General features: G+C 37.5%; 1 protein-coding gene across 1 annotated transcript in view; it reads left to right on the forward strand.

The window, feature by feature from the left end:
- Positions 1 to 21,204, forward strand: part of USO1 (USO1 vesicle transport factor) — a 127,956-nt gene that overhangs the window by 89,599 nt on the left and 17,153 nt on the right. Inside the window, exons 14-20 of the mRNA XM_006871572.1 lie at positions 10,914 to 11,024; positions 11,380 to 11,498; positions 11,668 to 11,849; positions 13,042 to 13,163; positions 17,874 to 18,012; positions 19,629 to 19,792; positions 20,842 to 20,931. Of these exons, the coding sequence (XP_006871634.1) occupies positions 10,914 to 11,024; positions 11,380 to 11,498; positions 11,668 to 11,849; positions 13,042 to 13,163; positions 17,874 to 18,012; positions 19,629 to 19,792; positions 20,842 to 20,931 (927 nt within the window). The remainder of the gene's footprint in view (positions 1 to 10,913; positions 11,025 to 11,379; positions 11,499 to 11,667; positions 11,850 to 13,041; positions 13,164 to 17,873; positions 18,013 to 19,628; positions 19,793 to 20,841; positions 20,932 to 21,204) is intronic.

A 21,204-nucleotide genomic window follows, 5' to 3' on the forward strand; every position in this document is an offset into this window, starting at 1 on the left:
ATATACAGAATCCACAGCACACCACCATATGGAGTCCTGGTGTGGCACTGTGTGTGAGTGTGCTGGACTGCAGAGTCAGATTGAACTGCAAGGTCAGTGGTTCAAGCTTACTAGCTGCTCCTCGGAAACCCGTAACAACCCTGTGCTGTTGTTAGGTGCCGTCAAGTCGGTTCCTACCAACTATTGGTAGGAACCGACTTGACAGCACCTAACAACAGCAAACATTTGTCCAATTTTTTCAAATATATATAAAATGTGATCTTAGAAATAAATAACATCTAAGGTTCTGACTCATGTCTATACTGTATAGTGTTTCCAAGGAGTGGCTGGTGAATTTGAACCACCGACCTTTCAGTTAGTAGCCCAGAACTTATCCTATAGCAAGCACACCAGGACTCCTAACAAAAATAACAAGGTTTACTGATGACACTTGGTTACTGTGACAAACCCAGTTATGGATTATTTCTCTGTGGAAAAGGAGGTTTGGAGGAGACAGTTGAGCTGTGTGATTGGAGGGCTTGTGGCTTAACCACTTCACCTTTCTCCTGTGTTAAGTCAAAGCTTCCCTTGGGGTGCCTTCTCTAGGGTTCCTCCCAACCCTGCAAGCTCTGGTGTTCCAAGATCCCAGAGCTTGCTTTGCCTTCACTGTGGCCATAAGGCTTGAGACTTCCTTCAAGGGGACTGGGACCCTTGCTGTATACCTGGTTCCACCAAGGCAGGGTGTCATTAAACTTGTACGCATTTCTTCCAGACACCCTCTCCGATGCCTCTTCCTTTCCTCTTTCCTCCCTTTCTACCCTACAGCAATTTTCAGCTGAAGTGCCTCAGGCAGCATAGAAGCTAGTAACCCTGAACAGACTCCCACTAGCTGAGTGCTGCCTGCTAGTCCTGCCAGAGATCAGTCTCATGGAGGAGGCTGCCCCTCAAAGCAGCTGGACGTAGTTCCCCTGGCAGCTGGAGATAGCAGAGTGTCCAGAGCAGTGCAGCGCACCTTTCTGGAGACACGCCTAAAGGGAGGGAATACTTCAAAGCTGTTTGCTGCCATGACTGCTGCTTCATTAATGTGAAAATAATAATAAAAGATATGTTGCTATTGTTATTAAATGTAATATTCAGATAAGGAGATAAGTGAGGAGTAGGTATAATTGAAAATTACTATTTAGCTCCTAAAATATGTATTCACTTTTTTATAATAAAAGATTAGAACTATTTTATATCAAATTATTGGTTTGCATTTGTAAAAGGATTGTGAAGAAATATGTGAAAGATTTTTTTTCTTGATTTAATTATTTTTAATTAGTAATATTTATGAATAATTTTTAACGTATAATTTGCAGGGTGATAAGATCGACAGACGGGTATGTATCATCTCATGACGCTTAGGCCTCTTCCTCTTACAAGCAAGGCTTTTTCTTGGTCTTGGGTTTTGCTGATTTTTTTGTGTGTGTGTTTTTTTTTAACTGATTTGTTTTTAACTGCTTTTGTGAAGTTACGTTCTACTTACACTTTTGTGTCAACAAGTTTATTTCTATCATTAGTGGCTTTCCAGCTTTTCCTGATGGGACAGTGCAGTGGTGTTACTAAGGACTCTAGGAATCTGAAGCTGTACTTGTACTTCTTCTGGGGATGCTTGCACTTCTGAAATGCCTTGGTTTTGGGGTTTTCTGTATTTTTTTTCCCAAGCAAATGTTTCTTTATTTCTCCTGAAACCTTTTTAAAGGAAGTTAAATTTAGAGTTAAAAGTTTTATTAAATTGTCTTTGATTAATCAGTATGTGAAAGAATGTAGTAGTTGTTCTTGCTTTGATAATTTCAAATATGCAATAGTAAGTATAATTTTATAATTTGAAATATTATAAATGGAATATTATGGATTATTTTAAGTATAATCCATAAGCTATATCTAGTACTGAGGATTTGTTTTTTTCATGTGTATTGTGGTGAACAGTGTTTGCTTTGGGTTTTTTGGTGTCTGTATGTGGTGTTTTGGGTGTGATTTTTTTTTGAGTGTTTGACAAGGAGTATACCTTAATATTTACGTTTGAGCATGTATTTAATTGAGTATTGTGAATAATATATAAGCAAGGTTCCGTTATAAATTGCATTTTTGTGTTTGAGCATGATTTAATACAATATTAACTACCTCTTTAGTCTGAGAATGTTTTATATTAGAGAAAATTTATAAGTACACATGTCAATCATTTAAAATAATTTTTTGCAAGTATAACTTATACATAGCAAAACACACAGACCTTTTGTCTTCAGTCTGATGAGTTATGATTGAATGAATATACCTCTTCAGCCAGTCCCCAAAGCAAGATGCAGAACATATAAACCCAGAAAAGTTCTATCATGCCCCCTTCCTATTCATTCTCCGTCCCCAGATGCATCCACTGAGAAGTAATTCTGATCATGATATTCTAAAACCTAATTCTAATACTAGGACACTAAAAGTTGAAAGTATAAGCTTTTCATATTTTTTAACAAACACTGCAAAAATACTAAAATGGAAAAGCACAAAGTATGAATAAGTTGGTTTTTATATAGAAAATGCAAAGTTATTGTTAAGACCTGGCAAGTCTGTTCCCAATCATACCAATTCTATACGCAACTTAACAAAACACTTTGTGGACCTTTGCCATCCTCACAGTTGTTGCTGTTTGAACCCATTGTTGGAGACACTTTGTCAACCCATCTCATTGAGGGTCTTCCTCTTTATAGCTGACCCTCTGCTTACCAAGCATGATGCCCATCTCCAGTGATTAGTCCCTCGTGTTACCATGTCCCAGGTACATGAGATGAAGTTCATTAGCTTCACTTCTAAGGAGCATTCTGAGTGTACTTGTTTCACGACAGATTTATTAGTTCTGGCAATCCATGACATATATATATATATATGTATGTATATTTCAATATTCTTTGCCAACAGCATTATCCAGGTGCATCAATTCTTCTTCACTCTTTCTTAAGCATAGTCCGCTTTCCAATAGATATGAAGAGATGGAAAATACCATGGCTTGGGTTAGGCACATCTTAGTCCTCCAAGTGACATCTTTGCTCTTTAACATTTTAAAGAGATGTTTTCAGAACCATTTTCCCAATTTCTTGGGTGCTGTTTCCATGGGCATTGATTATGGGCAGATGAAATCTTTGACAGCTTTCAGTCTTTCCACGTTTATAATATTGTTGCTTATTGGCCCAGTTGTGAGGGTTTTTGTTTTCTTTATGTTGAGGTGTAATCCATACTGAAGGCTGTAGTCTGTGATCTTCACAAGTAAGAGTTGCAAGTCCTCGAGTTTTCAGCAAACAAGGTTGTGTCGTCTGCATTTTGCAGATGGTTAATGAATTTTTCTCCCATTCTGATGCTGCATTCTTCTTCATGTTATTCAGCTTTTTTGATTATTTGCTCAGTATTTAGATTGAGTAAGTATGGTGAAAGGACACAACTGTGCCACACTCCTTCCTTATCTTAAGCCATGCAGTATCCCCTTATTCTGTGCAAACAACTGCCTCTTGGTCTATGCACATGTTCCATGTGAGCACACACATAAGTGCTCAGGAATTCCTGTTCTTCACAATGTTAGCCATGGTTTATATGATCCACACAGTTAATGCCTTTGAATAACCAATATAACATAGGTAAGCATGTTTTCTGATATTTTCTGCTTTCAGCCAAGGATCATCTGACATCCATAGTGAGATCCTTAGTAGTGCATCCTCTTCTGAATCCGGGAACTTCAAAAAGTTCATGGCAAAATTTTCCATTGTCTTTTTTTTTTTTTTCAGTGCTTCAGCAGAAATTTAATATTTTAAACTTTTTATTGTGAATTGAGTGAAGGTTTACAGAAAAGATCATCAGTTTTGCATTCAACAAATAATATACTTTATTTCATCTTGATTGCAATTCGCTCTGTGGACCAACAGTTACCCTGCTTCTTCCCTGTGGCTCCTATTTCCATTCCACCCACCTTCATGTCCTTTCTCAACTGTGTCCTTAGGTACATGTTGTCCCTTTGATTTTGAATGATTGACCATTCCGTCAACTCATAGTGCACATACGTAACTAGTATTTGTTCCCACTATGTACCTATCTACTGCTTGGCTGAAAGTTGGACCATGAGGGTAAGTTCCTTTCTAGGCCTGAAGGATAGTCAAGGGCCATAGTCTCAGGTTCCTCCAGTCTCTTTCTGACCAATAAGCCCAGTCATTTTTTTTTTTTTTTTTAATAATTTTGAGTTTTGTTCTATATATTCTGCCACTCTATCCAGAACTTTTTGGTGTGATCCCTTTCAGAGCAGTTGGCATGGGCAGCTGGGCACCATCTAGTTCTTCTGGTCTCAGAGTTGTAGATTTTCATGTTCACATGGATAATTGATTCCAAGCATCTTCAATTCTCATCACTTCTTTCTTTTGCACATGAAAAGACCAATAGCCTCATTGTCTTTTTTTGTGTGTATATATTGCTGTTAAGTTCTGTCAAGTTGGTTCTGATTCATAGTGACCCTGTATAGTGTTCCCAAGGAGCAACTGGTGGGTTTGAACCACTGACCTTGCAGTATAAACCATCCTTGTACCTTGCAGTCCTGTGCTTATCCTACAGTGCCATACCAGGACAGAGAAGTATTTTTATTGACTTGGAAAGATGTGTATCCTGTATCTTTTTTTTTTTTTTTTTTAACTTTCTGTTGTGAATTGAGTGAGGGTTTACAGAGTAGATTATCAGTTTACATTCATCAAATCGTATACTTTGCTTCATTACATGGTTGTAATATCCTCTGTGTACTAACAGTTAACAGCATTTACCTCTATTCACTTTAATTATTGCATTCCTATTCTCTGAGGAAACAGCTCTTCCCCAGTTGTATTTTGAGTGCCTTCCAATCTGAGGGGCTCATCTTCCGACACTACCTCGACAATATGTTGATGCTGTCTGACAGTGTACAGTGTATCTGTGCTGTTCGTGAAGTTTTCAGTGGCTTAACCAGAAGTAGTCTGCCTCTCCCTTATTTCTAGTCTACCGTAGTACAGAAGCTCAGCTTAAACCTTCCATCCCGAATGACCCTGCTGGTATTTAAAATACCCACGGCATAACTTCCAACATTACACAAATGATGGGTTCCGTCCACTATCACTATACAAAGGGCTTCAAAAGTTTATGAAAAAATAGAGTTCAAAGGTAATAGAATTTTTATATGAGCTTTTTGAAGCCCCCTCATAGAAGCTAGAGTACCTATTTCCCCACAGCCTTATCACCAGCGTGTTGTCAGTGTCTTTGGGTTTTTGCCAATCTGCTGAGGTAAAAAATTGTGTCTCAGTTTTAATTTATGTTTTTCTTGCTAAGAGGTTGAATTGCTCATCATTTGTTAATGGGCCGTTAAAATTATTCTGTGAACTCACATTTCTTACATTGCATATCGTTTGCCCATTTGTCTATGGGTCATTAAAATTTTTTGTTTTAGAGGAATTCATTTTATATTAGAGAGTTTAACCCTTTGTCTTTGGTATGAATTACAAATACTTTTTTCCTGTTGTCTTTTGTCTTTGGTGTTTTGTTTTCGATTGGGGGATTTTGTGCTTTTTTTTTAAATTGAGAATTGGGTGACGTTCACAAAGCACATTAGTTTGCCAGCCAACAATTCTTACGTATTTTGTTTCATGTCATTGATATCAGTTCCCAATATGTAGCATCATTTATCTTACTTGGTTTTTGGGGTTTGTTTCTTTAATTTTTTGGTCACGTATGGTCTAATTTATCAGACTTCTCTTTTATGGCTTCTGCATTTTAAGTCATTTTTAGAAACCTTCCCCACTTCAAGAATTGGAGAAATTGGCCCAAATTTTCATCGCATACTTTTGGTTTCATTTTCTACATTTAAATTTTTGTTCCATTGTTCTCAGTGAACTGTGTAAGATAGGACAGTTCATCTTTTTTCTTTTTTTAAAAAACTTTTTATTGTGAATCAAGTGAAGGTTAACAGACAACATCATCAGCTTTACCCTTAACCAGTCATATGTTTTGTTTCATCTCAATGATTACAAGCCCTTCCCTGCAATAGCAGTTATCTTGCTAACTTCCTGTGGCTCCCATTTACCTCTTATAATTCACAAATCAACAGAGCAAGAATATTTGATGTACACATGCAAAACATTTAAATGTCCAAAGGGCTCATTTTGCAAGCCTGCCTCCTGCCCAGAGGCACACAGCCTTTCTCAGTCCAAGGACCTAGAGTCCACAGCTGCTCTATCTTCTCCATGCCATCGCCTCTACCTCTACCACTGTCTCTGTCATCGCCAGTTTTCTTGGCAGGGATCTCATGCTCTTCCTTCTTGATGGTCCTGGGATCCTCAGTTCCTGAAATGAAAGATTAAATACTCCCCTTTGTAGTTACACATCTTCTACAATTACAGTTGTGACAATCACAATTAATCCTGCCAACAGTTAATGGAATCATAAAATCCTATCACCATTATCCCCCATCCCCTTTCACCAGATCTATCTGGAAAAGAGGAAAACTATTCAGTGAGGATTCTTCCTTACCCCCACTTTCTGACACTAAGCACACTCATGAAAGCTTGTAAGCCAGCCACTTTGTACCTTTATAGCCCTCCAGTTTTGATAACCAGTGTCTAAATTGTCTGTCTCTATCAATGTCTAAATTGCAGTGAGGAAACAAACTTGATCCTTGATATGAAGAATCCCACCATTTCTTTTGAAATTTTGAGTGACTGCATCCCTAAGCAAAGGCCCAGTTCATCAAATTGTAGCAGTTTACACTTGTTCACAGTATCAGACATCTTTATCTTCATCTGGTCGAATTCTGGTCAGCTAGACATCCAAACTTGGTCAAGTGGGTACTAGCTGCAAGTTTGGGAGTTCACACACACCTCCCCACACTTCAGAACAGTTGGCCGCTTCACTCTTCCACCTCCCTGTGGCTAGATCAGTGCCCATGGGTTTGGGAGTTCACACATCTCCCTAACCTTCAGACTAGCCGACCCTTCCTCTTCTCTCTCTCACCTCAAGGTCATCAGGTGTCAATGGAACATGGCCAAACTCAGCCCATGTCTTCATTGCTGCTTTCTCCCCATTTCCACTCACAAGTAGACCAGGGTGGTCACCAGTGAGCAATTTAGACTGCTCTCGGGTTCTCTTTGAGTTTCAGTCTTAGAAGGGGAATTTCCCTGATGGGCAGACTCTTCTTACCTTGTTACCTCCAAAGCAAACAACTTACTTGATATTCTAACAGCCAGACAGTCTGGTTTTTTGGCTACTGGTGTTTCTTTCAATAAGAATCTTCTAGGATATCATGTTTGGGTAAGGTGGAGGGTCAGAGAAAAAGGAAGACCCCCAATGAGATGGATTGGCCAAGTGGCAGCATCAATGGACTCAAGCGTGGCAACAATAGTTAGGTTGGCCTAGGATTGGGCAGTGTTTTGTTCTGCTGTGCAGAAAGTCACTATGAGTCGGTACCAACTCGATGGCACCTAACAACAACAACAATTTTCCCAGCTGTTCTGGGTTGGATCAAGTGGGAATGCCCCACCTCAGAAGGTTCTGGGTGGGGCTCAGGAATCCAACTGAGGTTTGTGATTAATTTCACTCAGTAAATAATGTCCTCAAGGTTCATCCATGTTATGAGGTGTTTTGCAGAATCACCTTTATTATTCAAGGTTGCATAATATCCCATTGTATATTTGTTTATCCAATCTTGTATTGATGGACACTTAGGCTGTCTCTATCTTTTTGTTAATTGTGAAAAATGCTGCAGTTAACATGGTGTGCATATATCTACTCTGTTCTGGCTTGTATTTCTTGTGGCTATATACTAAGTTAGAGGGATTGCTGGGTCATAAGGTATTCTATTTCCAACTTTCTGAAGAAGCACCATAACATTTTTCAGTCTCACCAGCAATGTAGGAGGATCAAGCATAGTGGTTCGAGTCAGGCTGCTAACCTTAAGATCAGCAGTTCAAAACTACCAGCTGTTTTGGGGGAGAAAGATGAGGTTTTCTGCTCCTGTGAGGTTTATAGCCTCAGAAACCTTATGCGGAATCGCTGCCACCACTACCCAGACTCTCCATACCTTCACCAGCATTTGTTATTTTGGTGTTTTTTTTTAAGTTTTCTGTTAATGCTGGTGTGATATGATAGCTAATTGTTGTTTTGATTTGCATCTTTCTAATGGGTAGTAATAGTGAACATTTCTACATATGTTTGCTAGTTGCGAATGTCTTCCTTGGTGAAAAGTGTTTGTTCATGTCCTGTATCCAGTTTTATTTTTTTTGTGTCCATTTTTAATTGCGTTGTCTTTTTCTTGTGGAGGTATCGTAGTATTCTATAAATTTTAGCGCTTAGTCCCTTTTCTGGTATGTCATTCCTAAAACATTTTTTCCTAGTTGGTGGGCTCCCTATTTACTCTTTTGGTGATCATCTTTTCTCTAGATAGCTGTCTATTCCCAACACTCTTGCACCTAGCTGTTACCTATTGATGGTTATATGCTACCTTTTTCATATACTCAATTTCCTTTTGCATGTGGGATAATATCTGAACTTTCTGTTCTATCTCTTGATTCCTGTCTGTCCCATCATTACTCTTTTGTATTTTTTCAGAGTGTCCCTGGTTATTTTGCTTAGTATTTCTATAAGAATGAGAATCAAGTTGTTTGACTTTTGGAGGGAAAAATGTCTTCTGGTATTTTTATTTGTTACATATTAAATTTATAAGCTAACTTAGAATTGGGAGCTGTGGCACTGTAGGATAAGCACTGGACTGTGGACCAGAAGGTTGGCGATTCTAACCCACCAGCTGCTCTTTGGGAGAAAGAGAGGTTTTTTGCTCCCGTGAAAATTAAAGCCTCAGAAACCCAGTACAGGGTCGCTGTGAGTCAAAACTGACTAGACAGTGCTGGAACAACTTAGAATTAACATCTTAATGATATTGAGCCTTCCTATATAAGAATATGGTGTCTTTCTATTAATTTATGTCTACTTTAGTGCCATTTGATAATTGTTTTATTTTATTTAGACTTTGTACTTTCTTGAGTAGGTTCATTCCTGAATACTTTTATCTTTTTTTTTCTATTATGAATAAATGGACTGTTCCATTCTGTCTTCTAACTAGTTATGTTCAGATTTGCTCTTTTATCTTTCAGTTAGATCCCAATGGGCATACTTCTAAAAGATTCAGATTTCAATCTAATTCTGTTTTTGTTTGCTCAGTGATTTGATAGGATGCTCATATATATATGTTGATACATATGTTGTAGGTTTATTTGGTGCTTGAACATGGCTATTTTGAATAATAATAAACAAAGATTGTTGTTAAGTGTCATCAATTTGGATCCAACCCATAGTGACCCTGTATAGGTGAGCTTGAACCTCCGACCTTGTGGTTCAAATCGACTTTGCAGTCCAGTGCATTAAGCCACAGCAGATAGCCAGGGGAAATCAACAAAACATCATCATTTTTAACTTGAATAGGAAGTTTTAAGTTGTCCACCCATCAGCCACTCTGTAGGAAAAAGATAAGGCTTTTTCCTCCTGTAAAGATTTACAGCCTCGGAAACCTTATATGGCGTCACGATGAGTTGGAATCGACATGATGGCAGTGAATATGTTTTTGGTTTACAGTACATACTTACTTGAGAATAACTATAATTTTCAGATATTGTAATGCCAACCACAGGCCTGCTCACATAAAAATTTACAGTCTTGATAGCCCTGTATTTGGAGCACCATGTGCTGGAATTGACTAAGTGGCAGTTGGTTTGGATTTGAGTTTTATATATTTTGTTAACTCCAGTTTATGTGAGTAATGTGACTACTGTACTGACAGAGAAGCAAAGAAGGAAAAATAATACGTTGTAAAACATGAATCTATGTCAGTTAATGCTTACTGGCCAAGCATTTCAAGAGGTCTAGTTTGAGTATCTTTAATTCAATATTAATATTCTTGAAAATTAGATTATAGAGAGGCCAAGATATTGACATTAAGGTTCCTGTAATTAGAGAGGTCTGGATGGAGACCATTGTGCTAAACAGTAATGATTACTTTAAGTCCGTATCCGGTGTAAATCTTTGAATAATTGTATTTTGAATGTTTTCTGAAATTGCCCAAATGATGCATTACTGGCTTTTGTCCATTGTTTTGTTCTAAACAAACTTTAATTTTCTTAAAAAGTAATATGATGCTGTAGGATAAGAACTGCTAACCACAAGGTCAGTGGTTCGAATTCACTAGCTGCTCCCTGGAAACCCTTTTCAGGGTCACTATGAGTTGCAACCAAATCAGTGGCACACAGTCACCACACTATATTTGGCAGCAGTGTAGTTAATGGTTTAACCAATGTTAAAAAATGTTTTCTCCTGTGTTATTTTTTGTGAACTCTCTTTATTTGACATATTCATAGCATTATTTTTGTAGAGAATGTATTTCCAAATAGAATTTTACTAAATGATTCAGGAAGATACTTCTTTGTGTTTTACTTGAAATTTTTTAAGGTGATAGCACTTATCTTTTTATTCGGAACTTGTTCTTAAAGTTCTGATTGAAATATTATTAACAAATGTGCCAGGTAAATTTATAAGTATTGTAGATTTTTTCTTCCTTCTTTAAGCATCCACATCATAACTTTTTCTTTCGCTAAGCAGGCATTTTAGATCACCCATTACATGCTTATGAACATGAATCAATTCTAATTTCTGCTGTCCTTTGTTTGAAAGCACAGCCTGTGGGTGACACAAGAATGACACAAAGGAAATATTCTTATTCACTTGTTTTGATCTGGATTCCTGAACGTCTTTCATAAGATATGAGAATACTTTTTATAACAAAGAGCGATCTTAGTGCAACTTTAACTTTGAACAAGATAAAATGAATGGAAAGAGATTTTTTGTCAACTTATCTTTTGCAGGGAAGCAAAATACAAACAAGAGTTGGATTATTAATTTTACTGTGTACTTGGTTAAGCAACTGCCCCATTGCAGTAACACACTTTCTTCACAATTCAGCCAATGTTCCATTTGTATCCTTTATTTGTTAGTAAGATGCACGTAAGTATTTATCTTTGATATTTTAAAATGTTTCCTCTCAATTAGAAGTAGTACTGAGCCCAAGATATGTGAATGCTCTACCATTTTACTTGTGTTTCAACTTTTTAAACTGTTAAGATGGCCATGAAACTTACCTAAGCTGTGTGTATTTGTGTGTCTGTGTGTATGTACACCATTGTATATGTTAAATTATGTGTGTGTATGTGTATATATGTATGTATGTGGAATTTTATATAGGAACACTTAACATGAATTTTAAGTTCAAATTGCAAAATAAAGTATTCTAGGTATATTATGAATCATTAGTCTCCTTAACAAGAATTTCAGCTTACAGGACAAATTGCAGAAAATCTTGGCGAGGAAGAGCAGTTAGTCCAAGGCTTATGTGCTCTTTTGTTGGGGATTTCAATATACTTCAATGATAATTCACTTGAGAACTATGTGAAGTAAGTAACAGGGAGATGCCAGTGGGAAATGACTTGCTAATAGCATCAAGTGATGATGATATGTTCTTTTCTGCTAATGTATAATATAAACCAAGCTTTTTATGTTTGGCTGTGGCTTCTTTTTCTTTCTTCTTATTTGATAAACATCTCAGTATGCTTTTCTATATAGAGAGAAACTAAAACAACTTATAGAGAAGCGGATTGGCAAAGAGAATTTCATAGAGAAACTAGGATTCATTAGCAAACATGAGTTGTATTCCAGAGCATCTCAGAAACCTCAGCCAAACTTTCCAAGTCCAGAATACATGATATTTGATCATGAGTTTACCAAGCTGGTAAAAGAGCTGGAAGGTAAGACTAAAAGATTTGTGTTTATATTCATTAGAAAGTAGCTATGAATACATTATATGTTTTCCGGACACATGCAGATTATATGATAAGCCTAAAAGTCAAGGGATTTTTTTCTCCCTGTCTCTTTGTCTGTAGCCCATTGAAGGATCTTTGGCTCTCAGTAGCATTGGAAAGATATTTCTTATCTGTCAAGGAGTTGGGCCATATGTTTTAACTGATTAAGCCTTAATAATAAAAAAAATATTTAAGACATTTAAAAAATAATCATTGTGATTTTTAAAGTAAATTAGGTTTCCACTTGACAGTTGCTTAACAAATTGTATTCAGTGACATTAGTTACATTTTTCTCAATGTGTCAACATCTTGTTAATTGCATTTTGGCTATTCCATTTCTAGTACATCTGCTTCTCACGTACTTTATCATTATCTAACATTTTGCATTTATGATAATTGTTAAAAAATCTATTTGACTATTTTGCAAAATTAACAATATACATTTGGCAGTAACAAATGCTGAGAAGTGAAGTAAGAGCACCACTGGCTGCAATGATTTAGGTTGTTTGTCAGCTTGATTGGGCCATGATTCTCGTTAATTTGGCAGCTGTGTAATGAAGTAACTTAGCACTTCTGTAATGAGGCAGTCATCCTCCATTTTTGCATAATGCCAGTTTTCACATAATGACCTGGTCTTTGGAACCTAAGGATGTTGATAAGTGAGGAGTGCGTGTATTCTAGTTTTCCTACATCCCTATTTTCTCATCCTTATTTTGGAGCAATTGTTGACCTTCTGGTCTCATATACATGGTTTGTTAATAGAGCATCATACTCACAGATAATACTCTTTATTTTGTGCGCTAGTCTGTTATTTTGCTAAAAGGAGACCTCAGGAGAGGCTAAGTTTTTTGTGTTAAGTTTAAAAAGTATCTAAGGGTAATAGTCTCATGGAATCCTGAAGTCTCAACTGGTCCAGTAATTCTGGGCTTTTTAAGATTTCAAGTTCTGTTCCATGTTTTTCTCCCTTCCATCAGGGCCTATCAAAGGTGGTTCTGATTAGAATAGTAGGTGGTAGTTTCTCAGCACCATATAATGCTTCTATTCTCAACGTAGATAAGACCATGGTTTGTGTAGGTATTAGCTCTGTAGACTTGGGTTTCCTCCTTAAGACAAATTTTAAATAAGTGTTCTTTTACAGGTGTTATAACTAAGGCTATTTACAAGTCCAGTGAAGAAGATAAGAAAGAAGAAGAGGTGAAGAAAACATTAGAACAGCATGACAGTATTGTGACTCACTACAAAAATATGATTCGAGAGCAGGTAAGTCCTTATGAATTCTATACACATTATGACAACTGACTGACTCATTTTACTTTGATGATGTTAAATGCTGTCAAGTTGGTACCATTTCAGTACCACACCAGGGCAGGACTCCTGGTGCTAAAACTTTAGTGGAGAATTTCCCCTGCCACTTCAAATGAAAGAAGATAAAGAAAATAAAACTAGTTGGTTTTTTTTTCCTTCAATCAAAAGCATCTGACTATTCAGCAAACTAAGCACTTAATATATGGCGCTGAAGTTTAGCGCACTGGACTGTAAAGTCATTTGAACCACAAGGTCGGTGGTTCAAGCTCACCAGCTGCTCCTTGGAAACCCTATACAGGGTTGCTATGGGTCAGAATCAACTCAGCAGCAATTAACAGCAACAACAAAGGACTGTGTAAGATGTTACGGATACAGACATGAATCAGACGTATTACCATATCACAAGTTCATGGGGAGATAAATTCATAAATAAACAAAATTAAGCTAGTAATGAGATAATTGAATGTATTCTGACGGCACTGAGAGATACCTAATATTGCTAGGTAGCGGGAGTGGCTTAAAGAAAACAAAGAATTAGAGTCCTAAACAGATGACTAGGAGTAGCCTAGGCAAAAAGAGTACTAGTGTGGTGCTGCAGGTTAATGCACCTAGACTGCAACGTCAGTATGAACCGCAAGGCCGGAGTTTGAAACTCACTAGCTACTCCCTGGAAGACCTATACAAGGTTACTATGAGTCAGAACCACCATAAGTCAAAGTCAGAACCAACTCAGTGGCACTTAACAACAACAGGCAAAAAGCGAGGTAGGGGAAAGCAGAAGGAGGCGAGAAACAGCATGATTTATTTCAGTTACTGGCATGAACATGGAACATGCTAGCAGCTCTGTAAAGGAGAAACTTAAGAGACAAGGTTTGGGAGGAAGGAAATCTAGAACTAGATTGTGGTAGACTAGAGAAGAAATCAATACTCATGGAAGCAGCAGTCAAAAAATAAAAGGACATATTGCATTAGGCAAATCTGTAGCCAAAGACCTCTACAAAGTGTTAACGAGCAAAGATAACCATTTTGAGGACTAAGGTGTGCCTGACGAGCCATGGTATTTTGAGTAGCCTTATATGAATGTAAAAGTTGGACATTGAATAAAGGAGACCATGGAGAAGAATCAGTGTATTTGAATTGTGTTGGACTGCCAAAAAACAAATCTGTCGTGGAAAAAGTGCACCCAGGGTGGCCAGACTTCGTCTCTCATACTTCGGACATGTTATCACCAGTCCCTGGAGAAGGACATCATACTTGGTGAAGTTGAGGGTCAGTGAAAAATGAGATGGGTTGACACAGGAACAGCAGCAGTGGACTCACTTGTAACAGTTGTGAGGATGGCTTAAGACTGGGCAGTGTTTCATTCTGTTGTGCATAGGACTGCTATGAGTCAGAAACTATTGTACAACACCTAACAGCAACAACAGGGAATCAGTCATTATCAGTGCATCTTTATTGCATATTTGATCAATTTTAGGCTGAAGAAGTTGGTAAAATTCTTCAATTTAATGATCACAACCATTAATTAGTAGTATTAATGGGTCTTCCTTCTAGGCATATGAATATTATTGTATCACAGACAGCATTGTTCTTCAAGATTGTTGTTGTTAGATGCCATCGAGTTGACACCAACTCATAGCGACCCCATTCACAATAGAATGAAACACTGCCTGGCCCCGCGCCAACCTCACAATCGTTGTTAAGCCTGAGCCCATCGCCACTGCCACTGTGCTAACCCATCTTGTTGGGGAGGGGGTTATTCCTCGTTTTCTTTGACCCTCCACTTTACCAAACATGACATCCTTCTCAGGGGCTGGTCCTTCCTGATATATGTCTGAAGTATGAGAGACAAAGTCTGGCCATCCTGGCTTCCAAGGAACACTCTGGCTGTACTTCTTCCAGTACAGATTGCAACAAAATTTACTTCAAGACAGATCTTAAAATGATCTTTTTGAAGATGAATGTAATGTCATTCCTCTTCAATTTGTCATTCTTAGCATAGTGACCCATATAATTTGTCTGATTCAAAATGGCCAATTCCAGTCTATGTCAGCTCACTAATGCCTAAAACATCAATAAGCATTCCATTTCATTTTTGATAACTTAAAATTTTTTTAGATTCATTCTTTGTACGTTCCACATTCCAGTTATTAATGCATGTTTTCCACTGCTCCTTCCCATTCTGAGTTGTACCACAGCAGCAAATTAAGGTCTCAAAAGCTTCATTCGTGTCATTAAAGTCATCTCTACTTTGAGGAGACAGTTCTTCCCCCAACATATTTTGTGGCCCTAAGAAACCGAGACAAGCTATGGACAAGCTATGAGTATTCCAGAACACTTAATTGTGCTCATGAGAAATCTGTACCTGGACCAAGAGGCAGTTGTTCAAACAGAACATGGGAACACTGAATGGTTTAAAATTAATAAAGGTGTGAGATAAGGTTGTATTCTTTCACCATACTTTATTCAACCTGTGTGCTAAGCAAATAATATGAGAAGCTGGGTTCTATGAAGAAAAACGTGGCATCAGGATTGGAGGGAAGACTCATTAACAACCTGTGATATGCAGATGATACAACCTTGCTTGCTGAAAGTGAAGAGGACTAAAACTTACTGATGAAGATCAAAGAGCACAGCCTTCAGTATGGATTGCATTTCAATGTCAAGAAAACAAAAATCCTCACCACTGGACCAGTAAACAACATTCTTATCAATGGAGAAAAGATTGAAGTTGTCACGGACTTCATTCTTCTTGGATCAACTATCAACACTCACGGAAACAGCAGTCAAGAAATCAAATGACATTGCATTAGGCAAATCTGCTGCACAAGACCTTTTCAAAGTGTTGAAGAACAAAGATGTCAGTTTGAGGACTAAGGTGCACCTGACCCAAGCCATGGTATTTTCAATAATTTCATATGCATGCAAAAGCAGGAGAGTGAATAAGGAAGACCGTAGAAGAATTGATGCTTTTGAGTTATGGTGTTGGAGGAGAGTATTGAAAGTGCCATGGGCTGCCAAAAGAACCAATAGATCTGTTTTGGAAGAAGTGCAGCTAGAGTGCACCTTGGAGGCCAAGATGGCCAAACTTCATCTCTCATATTTCAGACATATTTTAGGAGGGACCAATCTCTGCAGAAGGATATCATGTTTGGTAAGATGGAGGGTCAGAGAAAGAGAGGAAGACCCCCAACCAGATGGATTGGCCAAGTGGCAGCATTGATGGACTCAAGTGTGGCAATAGTAGTGAGCTTGGTCCAGGATCGGGCATTGTTTTGTTCTGCTGTGCATAGGGTTGCTATGGGTCAGTACCGACTCGATGGCACCTAGCAACAACAACAAGAAACTGAGGGGCTCATCTTCCGGCACTAGCTCTGACAATTTTCTGTTGCTATTTTTAAGGTTTTCAGTGGTAGCGATTCAGAAGTGATGTACCGCTCTTTCTTATTCTGGAAGCTCCACTAAACCTGTTCCCTATGGGTGACCCTGTTAGTATTTAAAATACCAGTGATTTAACTTGCAGCATCATAGCAACACAAAGCTTCCACAGTACATTAAACTGACAGATGCTTGTTGGAATCAGATATTTAGTGAGCATTAAAAATTGTGATTAGGAAAGTTATACATTAATAAGGAAAAACTAGGATTTAATAGTAAATTTAAGATTGTTAAGTGCCATGGAGTTGATTCCAATTCATAGCAACCCTGTACAGGAGCAGCTGGTGTGTTTGAATAACCAGTCATGTGGTTCACAGTCCAGTGCTTATCCTGCAGTGCCACACTTAAATATGGACTCATTATGATAAAACTTAGAAAACTTGAATTGAAAAAACAAAACAAAACTAAGTAGAAGATAATAAATATATCAAATACCAAGTATAGGATGGTGAGAATTGTAAGCTCTTTTTGCTTTTTTGAATGTTCTAAATGTTCTGTTACATGATTGTCTTTTTTGTTGTAATTTATATTTTTATATAGATGCATATGTGAAAAATTTATATTTTCACATAGATGCATATGTAAAAAATACTTACACTAAGTTTCTTAGTTTGGTATTAAGTTCTTAAATGGTTTGAAGGGACAAACAATGTGGTTTTGCAATTCCATTTTCACTCTTAGTTGCAGTGAGATTACAGGCTGTCTCATAGTATTTATTGTTGTTATTAAGTACCATCAAGTCGCTTCTAATTTATAGTGACCCTGAATAGGGTTTCTGAGGAGCAGCTGGTGAGCTTGAAGCGCTGACTTTACAAGCTCAAACCAATGTTGCAGTCCACCTTATTAACCTGCAGCACCATACTAGGAATCGTTGTTGTTGTTAAGTGCTGTCGAGTCGATTCCGACCCATAGTGACCCTGTATAGGATTTCCGAGGAGCAGCTGGTGAGCTTGAACTGCTGACCTGGCATTTCAAATGGTTTTGCAGTCTGGCGCATTAACCCACAGCACCACACCAGGACTCATTAATGGAATTTTAATTGAAATCTTATAGTTATACCTAATGGTTATTGTCCTTGATGCATATGGATTAGAGTGTTAGATGATTTTGGAAGTGCTGAGAACCTTAGCATCTTGAACCAAAGGAATCTCTAATTTTTAACTTACTCATCTTCCCAATGCTAATGAGCATGAATTTAAAACACTTCAATTATGTTTTGTTTCACAGGACTTGCAACTTGATGAATTAAAGCAGCAGGTTTCTACACTAAAATGTCAAAATGAACAGCTGCAGACAGCAGTCACACAGCAAGTATCTCAGATTCAGCAACACAAGGATCAGTATAATCTTCTTAAAGTCCAGCTAGGTAAGTATAGCTAGCCATTAGTGTGCTGGGTTAAACACTGGTTTGCAATCTTTAATCTGGCAGTTCAAACCCACTGGCCACTCCTCAGGAAATAGATGAAGTTGTCTATTCCTATAAAGGTTTACACTCTCAGAAACTCCAAGGAGCCGTTCTGCTGTGTCCTACAGGGTTGCTGTAAGTTGGAATCTTTGTTAAGGTTTTAAAGAGGAATTTCATTTTCCCTTATATGCATTTGACTTATGGTCTTGGCAAAGAATATTGAAAAGTGCCATGGATGGACTGCCAGAAGAACTAACAAATTTGTATTAGAAGACTTGCAGCCAGAATGCTCTATAGAAGCTAGGATAGCTAGACTTTTGTCTCATATTTTGGACATGTTGTGAGGAATGACCAGTCCCTGGAGAAGAACATCATGCTTTGAAAATTGGAGGGTTAGCAGAGTTGAAAAAGGTCACTAATGATCTGGATTGACACAGTGGCAGCACAGTGGGCTCAAACATAACAAATATGAGGATGGTGCAGGACCAGGCAGTGTTCCCTTTGGTTGTGCATATGGAGTTGCTATGAGTTGAAATGGACTCACTGGCACCTAACAACAGCACTAACAAGAAAAACATGGTTTTAAAGATTTCAGACCCTGATTTTTGCAACATTGATCAGATGAAGCAGGGGCTTCTGGGCCCAAATCAGGCATGGCTGGGCTCCCTCTGCTTTCTCCGTACTTCTTTTCTGTACGTTCCTGCTGTTGTCCTCCCAGTGGCTTCTGCAGCTGCTGCTAGTCCCCATTTCTCCAGCCTCCAACAGCAGCGGCGACAAAGGACTCTCATAAGGTTATAACAAGGTGTTGACACAACATTCGAATCACATTATACTCTGTTTCACAGAATGTGTCAAGGAGGTTCAGCAGTATATAAAGTTCTAGCTCAGTGTTGAGCATATGGTTCATAAATAGTATCGTCTTACGCTGCTTAGGATTAGAATGCTAGCTGCTTAGAAATAAAAAGATTGTTTTCTTTATGAGACTAAAACTTTTTTTTGAATTTTTTTTTTTTTTTTTTTAATGGAGTCCTGGTCTGGCACTGTGGGCTAATGCGCTGTACTGCAAAGTCAGTTTGAACCACAAGGTCACCAGTTCAAGCTCACCAGCTGCTCCTTGGAAACCCCTATACAGGATTGCTATGGGTCGGAACCAACTCGACAGCACTTAACAACAACAACAACAGCAAAACTTTTAGAAAAATCTCTTTTTTATTCCCTTTATGGCAATAAGTTCAGTTATTGTAATCTAAATAGAAAGTTATTTCTTTGTTAAGGTTTTAAAGAGGAATTTCATTTTCCCTTATGTTAACTGCAGAATTGGAATTGGAACTACTGTAATTCTTGGTCATGGATCATTAACCCATGCAGTTTAGGCTTAGAAAGACTATGCCTGCTCTTTTTAAGTTCTCAGAAACCCTGAAATATCAATGTACTCTTTTCCTTAATATATCGTTTTTCAAAGAATTAAGATCCTTGCAAAAAGTACATTAAGCAGATTACATATTTGTATTTCTATTTGATTCTTCTAGTTAAAAAGAAAGACTTGACACTGACTTTTCCAATTTTATGCCTAATAGGAAAAGACAGTCAGCATCAAGGTTCTTTTAGTGATGGGACACAGATGAATGGCATTCAGCCTGAAGAAATTGGTAGGTTGCGTGAAGAGATAGAAGAATTAAAAACTAATCAGGAACGTTTACAAAGCCAGCTGACTGAAAAGGACTCTTTGATTGAAAATTTGGTAAGAAGTAAATGTTAAAAATATTATTAAAGAATTGAAGACTAGGTTTCATTATGCTGCTGGTTTGTTTGCAGTATTCTTCCCTTAAACCAGAATATAATATTAAGATTTTTAGAGTATGAGCTTTGGAGTCAGACTAAGTAAGCTCCAGTGTTTCCCAGCAGCTTTGTTAACCTCTGTAAACTTGTTTTCTGATCTATATGTTTATTGATCTATATCTATCTATATTTGGTGGTGGTAATGTCTTCCTGATCTAAATATGGTGATGGTGATGTCTGTTTCCTTGTAAGAATTAAGTGGCACTGTGGACTAATACGTAAGACTGCAAAGGTGTTTGAACTGCAAGGTCGGTGGTTCAAGCTCACCAGCTTCTCCTTGGAAACCCTATATAGGGTTGCTATGGGTAGGAAACGACTCGATGGCACTTAACAACAACAATAAGAACAACTCTATATAAAATTAGTTTAACACACAGAAGGTGCTCACTACATAAATACTTTTATTTAGTCTTTTTCCATGTGAGCTAGAGAAATGGTTAGGTATAAATTTCTTGGTAAAAGTATAAATTGGTATAAGTAAGTATAAATTTATGAATTATGGAAAAGTTACAGATAATATGTACTATTAAAATTTTATAAAAATTAAAATGATATTTTTTTTAAAAAAACTTGTTATAAATCGAATGAAGGTTTACAGAGAAGATCATCAGTTTGACATTCACAAGTCATACACTCTGTTTCATCTCAGTGATTGCAGATTCCCTCTATGCATCACACTTCCTCCCTTGGTTCCTATTTCCATTGCATCCACCTTCCCATCCCATCTCAACTTCACCCTTAGGTAGATGTTGCCCTTTTGAATTTGAATGATGAGCATACCTTGCTAGTGGTGTTGTCTCCCCTATATGCCTATCTACTCCTGGTAACAATCTAGTTCTTCTGGTCTCAGGATATGAAATTTTTTTGATGGAAATGTATAAGACATTGTATAATTTTTTTTATCACGTTGTATTGAATTTATTTAATCGTTTATTCCTGTGCTATTTGTAGAAATCTTCCCAAACATTACCTGAGTCGAAAGAACAATCTTCAGCAATAGCTTCAGTTAGAGATTCTGAACAAGTCGAAGAATTAAAACAGGTAAAATTTCAACTTTATTCATGCTTTAATTTTGTTTTAACTGTAATAAGAACAATAGCCTCGCAGTTTCATTGACCTACAACTACTCTGTCAGATGAAAGACAAATTTTATAGGCTTGATAGTCTTTTAAAAATCTGGAAACTTTGTTTTAATTGTACATTAATGGTGTATGGCTTTTTATTTTGTTTTAAGTGTTCAGTGGTGTTCTTTTTAACAAACCTCAGCATCTCACCCAGATTATTTGTAAACTAGTAATTAAGGGAAATTTAAGG

This window comes from Chrysochloris asiatica, unplaced genomic scaffold, assembly GCF_000296735.1.
Source record: "Chrysochloris asiatica unplaced genomic scaffold, ChrAsi1.0 scaffold00169, whole genome shotgun sequence".
In the NCBI taxonomy this organism is placed as follows: domain Eukaryota; kingdom Metazoa; phylum Chordata; class Mammalia; order Afrosoricida; family Chrysochloridae; genus Chrysochloris; species Chrysochloris asiatica.